The sequence below is a fragment of the Lactuca virosa genome, chromosome 2 (assembly GCF_052849685.1).
Source record: "Lactuca virosa cultivar CGN04683 chromosome 2, Lactuca_virosa_CGN04683_v6, whole genome shotgun sequence".
In the NCBI taxonomy this organism is placed as follows: domain Eukaryota; kingdom Viridiplantae; phylum Streptophyta; class Magnoliopsida; order Asterales; family Asteraceae; genus Lactuca; species Lactuca virosa.
In genome coordinates this window covers 86,161,065-86,169,535 of record NC_136427.1, presented here as the reverse complement: position 1 = coordinate 86,169,535, position 8,471 = coordinate 86,161,065, and the positions used below count along the sequence as shown (strand labels likewise).

The following is an 8,471-nucleotide window of genomic DNA, read 5'->3' as shown; positions in this document are numbered from 1 at the left end:
GAATATATTTAAATATCATATATTAATATATAACGTCAATTTAGATTAAATGGCTTAAATGCACGTTTTTTTTATTATTAAAAAAAAACCACAATGTGATTTAAATATTTGATGGAACTATAGCTAAACATGAAGCATATGCTCACATTGTTTTGTCATTATTATGCATTGTTGTATATTTTTCATAGATACTCACATTTAAATACAAGGTTATTTTGAATAATGCAAGTGGCAACACATGGTGTATATTTTACTAAGTATTTCTTAATATAATATTTTGTCTATGAAGTCCTTAAAATATACACTAATTAATAACCCAATTATCTTTTTTTGTAATGGCATTATCATAACAAAACTGCTAGCCAGGGATATAGCAGGAAACCGGAAAATGAATACGGGAGGGGGGTTGTTTATGTTTATTTCTTTTCATTACTTGAAAACCTAGCACACAACATGATTTCGACTTACAGGATTTCTTTATATTCATCACCAAGGATGTCTCAACCATCGTTCTCCTCATTGTCATAATGTTCATCGTCTTTCACAGGTTTCTTTACAAGAAATATTAAGCAAGCTAGCTACATCAACTACCATCTGGTCCAATTAATTGTTTTGCCGTTCACTTACGTACTATCCAAAGAGAAATTAAATATCCTCCTATTTTTGTTTCTACAAATCCTCCTACCAATTAAATGATGACATATGTCATTTTAGTATATTTAAATATCATTAAATGAACATTAAATGTGACACATGTCATCATTTAATTGGGTAGGAAGATTTGTAGAAACAAAAAGTAGGAGGATATTTAATTTCTTCTAATCCAAATGCTCCAAAATTAGCTGACTTTTGGATTATTGTTTATGTTGTATTAATGTTACCAAAATAACTATAAAAACTGTCCCCTTGTGAATGGTATTAGATTGGAGAAGTCTTTAGAAAGAAGAATGTCTTTTCATTTCAACTATATATCTAATACTTGAATTCAACTAACGGAAAGTAACATTGTTTAATTTGTCCAATGTTTTAAGGTATATATACGTATTTTTTTTAATTATTTAACTCATATGTTAATTACCCAATAAATTATAAAAAATCCAAGTGGGAACATGATATATATATATATATATATATATATATATATATATATATATATATATATATATATATATATATATATATATATATATATATCTTTATTACTTATTATGTAATTTAGTCAAAGGCTGAAAATTAAGAGGTACAAGCCCTTACTGCATTATGTACACTCATTTTATGCATTACAAAATGATGAATATTAAGTGGGTCAACATCTGAAAAAGTCAAGAAAAATAATACGGGATCCGATATATCCCTAATTTTTAGAAAGACTCATTCAAATAAAAATGCAATAAATACGGAAGGAAGAACGGGGATTTGTTACCTACAGATGATTTAGGTATTTAATCACCACTATCAACCATCGTTCCAACCATCAAAACAATATCTATCATCACTTAAAGGAAACCACCACCTTTCTCCTCCTTCTATCTTCTTTAACCGGAAACCTTCATACCTAACACTTCTGTCTCCACTAGTAATCTACTACCTCTGCCATTGCTTCACCGCCACCACCACCACCACCACCATAGAAAACCCACCATCAGTTTTGATTTTGTTTAGCCTTCAAAAACCCGTTTGTTACTTACCCATATCTTCTTTGTTCAAAACCCTAATATGCCCACAACCCACCGCCAATTGCCAAATCTGCCTCATCCAAATGCTCTCCAGTTCCATGGGTATCAGCCACAATCGAAACCCTAGAACCCATCTCATGAAACCATTCGAGTTTTCATCTGACATTGAAGACAAACCACTGAATACCAAACTCCCCTTATTCTCGGCCCCTATCTCCTTTATCCCGCACCATCTCCTTCTTTATTTTACGATGATGTTATCCTCCAATCCCACAAACCAGATCGCACGTCACCACCATCACCATTACTCTAAAACCCTAGATTTCATATGTCATTGCCACCATCGCCGCCCTCATCTACGGTCAACACCAGAATCGTTGTGCTACCCTCCCCACCATACGCGACCACCATCACATGCATCTCTCCAAGAACCATAAAAACCCTGAATTAGAACTTCTTCACCGCTGCCACCACATACATACCACCAAACACCAATCACATCAAAGTAAGCTCTATTCAATGCTTCTCTCTCTCTCTCTCTCTGTATTGTTATTATAGAGAAATATATTTTCCAAATCAAAGGTGATTTCCCTTTCATTTCATTATTTTGTTATTTTGTAACTTTTCACACAGATCAGTTTAAACACAGGTTGGTCATAGGTTTCTTGAAAGGGATGAGTAAACTTTAATACCTCTGATTTAAGTTTCTAACCATTTGAAGTCAAATAGATTCATTTCATGCATAGGTGACAGTTGATTCATCAACCATCAGTTTATTCTTTTTACTTCTCAGATTTTGTTCTTAGACATATTTTTTATTCTAATTTAAAATTTTTATTTGTTCAATGGATTTGTGTATGCTAGGGTTTTGTTGAGTGATGGTAGCCACCTACAAAAGGTTAATATCTTATTTGTCTTCACATCTTATTTTTGTTCACATTTTATTCTTATTTGATATGTATTTACTTGATATATAATATATGGATGTTTTATTATCCATGATTAAATTTGAACTTGTACACCACATGTAATAAGTTACAAAGTTAAAGTCGTTGATTTCCTTAAATTTGTATATAAGCTAATATTCCAAATGTGAGTTTGTCCATTAAATTAGAACTGAAATGTACTATTTGTGGGTTTTCATGACTATCTGAATAGAGGTAATAAGCAAATTTTCCAGATTTTTGTTGATGTTTGATGATGGCTGCGAATATTACTTATAGTTTTGTTGCCGTATTTGCATAGATTTTTTTTCTTAATCTAATAAAAAATTTGTTTATGTTATATTCCTTGTTGCATGTATTGATACTTGGGATTTTTACATATTTGGTGACACCAAAGTTCTCTGTCTTCAGGCTGCAACTCATTTTCTTGGAAAAGCTATTATTTTTATTGCTTTGAGGTCATGGAGCTTGAATATTGTGATAAGCCAAACATGTATCATTTATGTTCGCATTAATTTATCTTCTCTATGATGTGTCTTATTAAGAAATATCAATTTACTAATCAGTACTTCACACCATTCTAGCTCATTGGATATGCAATTGGTCCATGACAATTACTGCTTTCAAAATTTCATTTGCCACCAAGAACAATGAATTTTAAAATTTCATGGTTTTTTTAGTTTGATCACTTCAACTCATTTCAATTATTACACAGATATCAAAACGGATTTTTATGGAAGAAGAAGAGAAATGGATGCTAACTTTTTCTTTCATCCTCCTACAAGGATACTCTTTGAATCGAAAATGTACTTAGTTAGATGGGCCTTAAAATATGAAGGAAGTGTTGGATTCGTGGAGCTATGCGATTTTGGTTAGACCTAAATCTCCTATTTACTTACTGTTAAAAGTATTTGACTTTAAATTGTATCTTTAACCATTTTTCATGTCTACACAAGACAAGAAACGACGAAGTTGTACTACGTAAAGGTTAAATGCAAAAAATGGCCTGGTATCAAGCTTGAACACCATCGATAACTTGGCTAATAATGAACCCAATGGCAAGCTTCCTCATTGTATTTGTTTATTAAATCGTTTTGGTCAAACATAAATTTTCATATATAGTTTATCATTAAAACAATAGTTATTACTTTCAATCAGATAATAACACCTTCCAGTTATGTGATTTTTGTCCGTTTTAGGCCACAATTTCAGATTTATCTATATTCTAGGGTTTGATTAGTTTGTAAACAAGGCAAAAAAATTGGTCTATACTTTTCTGTTATAACAGGCTACATCAGTACACTTTTTTTTTCTTACTAAGGCATTGTACTTATTTTTATTTGGATTAGATTTCTATAACTAGGAGTTTTTTTGTCAAGATACATTGTTGTAATAGAAAGAAACAAAAATGCTATAATTAACATATCAATGAAAATATATTGCCATTTCTTGTATATAAGGCTTTGATATCTATATTTATGATTGAAAATGTGCATGTGGTTTTTATTTTTATGTTGTATAACTGTTACTTTTGTGCAATTGGTTTTGCAGATTCTGGGATATTCTTTATTTTGGTTGTTTATACTTTTTAATGTTGTCTTTAGTTGCAGAGCTGAATTAGCCAGAGTGGGAACCATGTTGTGTCAATGAACCAACAAAATATTTTGATGTTTTTGTTTGTTTTTGAGAATTTGTTTGAGCTTTAACGATATGTTAATTAGCTTTTCATATTTAGTTGTGATTGTAAACTGGCATTCCCTTTTTTTGTTTTGTTTATGTTCTTGCTTTTGAAAATGATGGTTTGTGTAAGTTCTCATTCTCCAGTACCAGATAAATGAAGAGTACTAATCACTTTCCAAATATCTTTTGCGGTTTTGTCCAAAACCAATCAATCCATAAAAAGTTTAAGAAGCATATGGTACAACTCCTAAATCCATCGCTTAATTTGGTTAAAAAAAAGTCATTTTACCATAATTAGTTTCCATTTTTCAAATTCATGAAACAAGAGGAGGAGCTAAATGTACAATCCCTGAAGTCTATTGCCAAGTTTGAACCAACCCTTGTGGCCATGGAGGTTTGCCTGCAGTGACTCCAGGGCATGAGGCAAAGCCTCATGTTTGTAGCAGGGGATTAGTCGGTGCGCGAAAGCTGGCCCGGAAACCCTCGTTAGGGAAGTTCCCTTTCCAAAAGTTTGAACCAACCCTTCTCATCTATTTTCTGCATATACAATTTCACTGAAGACATACATCTTATGAATAAAAAACCGTAACAACTTGTATGTATTTTATTTTTATCTTTCATCACCGAGTTTTTTGAACACAAAATACCAATAATACCCCTTACTAAACTCTACCCACCTTTGACCTATTTTTTATCCAATTAAACATGATAATAAAAATATCATCATGGAGTGGATTATGTAATCGCCAACTTTAGTATTTGAATTTTGTTGCAACTAACCTTAGAATTCAATAACTTATAGATATACAAATGTAATGACATTTTTTTGAAGTAGGTTGCTATTTTGACAATTTTTTTTTATAAACACTTCATATTTTTTCTTTTTCGGTTATATCAATTTTTAAAAGTAGTTTAACTTTTTCATTGGTTTTACAATTTTTTTTTTGTTTTTGGTTTTTTTTTTTCAATTTTGACCTTTTATATAGGTATTGGAAGACAATTTGTTTGGAGGTTCACTTTTCTATGTTTTGTGCGACTGGCTTGAGAAGATTGCAAACAAATATACATAAAAGATGAATAACAAATAGTATTTTATGTTTTTTACCCAAATGATATAACTTGCATAAAATTTTACCAAATGATGCATTTGATTCGCTTGAGAAGATTACAAGTATACATAAAAGATTAAGAGCAAAGAATATGTTATGTTTTTATCAAAATGATACAACTCGCATATAATTTTCCCAAATGATGTGTTTGAATCGCTTGAGAAGATTGCAAGTATACATCAAAGAGGAACAAAAAAAATATATGTTCTAAATTTTACCCAAAGAATGTGTGTTTGACCTATTCTGGTTTTACTGTAAGTTGCTATACCATGCAGGTTTACCTAATAAACACATGATACGTTAAAAATTTTGGAAGTACTATGGATAAGGTAAAATTTTCGCCCCTACCAGAAGAAAACTACTCATTGAAAGCAACATATTCGATGCTCGCTGCATTGAAAAATCTTTGAAATATGACGACTTTCGAAAGGAAACTAATCGCTGAAAGGAACCCGAAAAGGGAATACATTATGTCTTATTTCTAATGACATCTTTCCAAATGCAAACTAATCGATTGGTTGAAACTAATCATTGACGGACAAAAAAAAGCTAATTGCCGAAACTATTCGCACCCGTCGCTTGGCGCGGGTAAACGGCTAGTATATATATATATATATATATATATATATATATATATATATATATATATATATATATATATATATATATATATATATATATATATATATATATATGTTACTAAAGTTGTTCTTAATATGATATTTTGATTATAAAGTTTTAATATTTAGCCCAACTAAATTCTTAACAAACCAATTATGCTGTTCACATTTACATCCATCGGTACTTAAACCTTGCAGAATAGAACATATTCACCAGTTAACTTCTTTATATTCATCACTAATGATGTCTCCAACGATCATGGTCCTCATTGTCATTATGCTCATATTATGTGCCAGGTTTCTCTACAAGAAATCTTTAAGCAACCCACACCCACTGCCACCTGGTCCAATGTGTTTCCCATTCATCGGATGTACTATCCAAATGCTCCTAAATAAGCCGACTTTTAGGTGGATCCACAACCTCATGGATCAATTCAACACTCAAATACTTTGTATCCGACTAGGATCTTCAACTCATGTCATCACAGTCACCTCCCCAGAGCTAGCATGCGAGTTCCTAAAGAAACAAGAGGCAATATTCATTTCACGACCTGATTTCTTTTCAGCATATCTTTTGAGTGATGGTTATCACACAGCTGCTTTGGCCCCCCTTGGAGACCAATGGAGGAAGATGAGAAGAGTCATAACCCACGACATGCTCTCGTCTCAAGTGCACAAATGGTTCCAACCCAAACGTGACGAAGAAGCCAACCAGTTGCTTGGGTACATATGCAATCAAATAGAGAACGGAGATAACATAACTGATGGGGGATTAATAAACATTCGGATGGTGAGCCGACATTTCTGTGCAAACTTAATGAGAAATATGATTTTTGGAAGAAGATTCTTTGGGAAAGGAAGCGAAGATATTGGTGGGCCTGGGGAAGAAGAAACTGAACATGTGGCTGCTATTTTTAACATCCTAAAGTATCTTTATGCATTTTGTATTACAGATTATCATCCACGGTTGAGAGGGAAGACTGATTTTGATGGCCACGAAAAGAGCATGAGGTCAGCACTCAAAATTGCTCGAAAGTATCAAGACCCATTGATCAATGAACGGATACAGATGTGGGAAAATGGAGACAGAATGGAGAAACATGATCTGCTAGATGTTCTTATCCAACATGACAACCCTAAGGTTACAACAGTGGAGATCAAAGCCCAGATTATTGTAAGCCTCTCCCAATCTCTCACTATTTACTTTTACATGCAACTAGTAAAAAAACTGATATACTAGTGACCATGTGGATGTTACTTTACGTTTACACTTTCCATTGTGTCTGCATGAAAAGTGACTTTCCTGTGTTTATTTTCTTGCCTAATTAGGAAATAATGGGTGCAACAGTTGATAATCCCTCTAACGCAGTAGAATGGACAATGGGAGAGATGATGAATGAACCCACCCTCTTAAAACGAGCGGTCGAGGAGCTGGACCATGTTGTAGGTTGCAATCGGCTAGTCCAAGAGCGAGACTTACCCCAACTCAATTACCTAAAAGCGTGTATCAAGGAAGCCTTTAGGTTACACCCTTTTGCAGCTTTTAATCCACCCCATGTTTCGACCATGGACACTACTGTTGCCGGTTACTTTATACCAAAGGGTAGTCATGTGCTGCTTAGTCGACGTGGGTTAGGAAGGAATCCAAATGTGTGGGCGGATCCATTGCGGTTTAATCCTGATCGTCATCTACAGGGGGCAGAAAAGCATGTGGTTCTTACAGATGATGAGTTGAGAATGATTTCATTTAGCACCGGGAAACGTGGTTGTCCTGCAGTGGTGTTGGGCTCTACCATCACTACAATTATGTTAGCCAGACTGCTTCAAGGGTTCACTTGGGAGCCGATATGTAAAGAGCTGCCGATTAAGCTTGTTGAAAATCATGATGACCTTAGCTTGGTTAAGCCACTTGTGCTCATTGCCAAGCCACGGCTGCCTCAACATCTCTACCCAAAAATTTGAAAATAATTTTGGTTTTCACTCTTGATTATCATAAATAAGATGACGTTTATGGTTTTAGAGAAAAACTAATAATGCGTCTACTTTGTGTGTACCTTATGTCTATATCTATATTTATAATATATTGTATAAAACGTATTAATTTATTGAGAAGTACAAGTTAATAGGCACCTATTCTTCTTTCAAAATCCCATTTGTACGCCCGGCCTCATGTGTTTTCATTTAGGTTATTGGAGTTTGGTTTAAACTAGTACTATATTTGTATCGACTTTTTTTTTAGTGATTAGGACTTTGTGTTATTATTATTATTTTTTAATAATGTTTTCGTTGGTGTTATGATTTTAGGTTGATCCAAAAAAAAAAAAAAAGCATACTGGTAAAGATTACGTTTTTTTTCCCAACGTAACCAAAGGTAAACCACAGAAGAGAATAATCCAAAAACCCACGCTTTTGCTTATGTTTTTCGTAGGTGACATTGTGTCC

The 8,471-nt window shown here is 33.1% G+C and overlaps 1 protein-coding gene across 1 annotated transcript; it reads left to right on the top strand.

Moving 5' to 3' along the window:
* The first annotated feature begins 6,209 nt into the window (after positions 1 to 6,209).
* Positions 6,210 to 8,176, top strand: LOC145156429 (tryptophan N-monooxygenase 1-like). Its single transcript, XM_079075809.1, has 2 exons — positions 6,210 to 7,203; positions 7,359 to 8,176. Exons 1-2 carry the CDS (start codon positions 6,271 to 6,273, stop codon positions 7,989 to 7,991), a joined length of 1,566 nt encoding a protein of 521 aa, XP_078931935.1. The 5' UTR covers positions 6,210 to 6,270; the 3' UTR covers positions 7,992 to 8,176.
* The last annotated feature ends 295 nt before the right edge of the window (positions 8,177 to 8,471 follow it).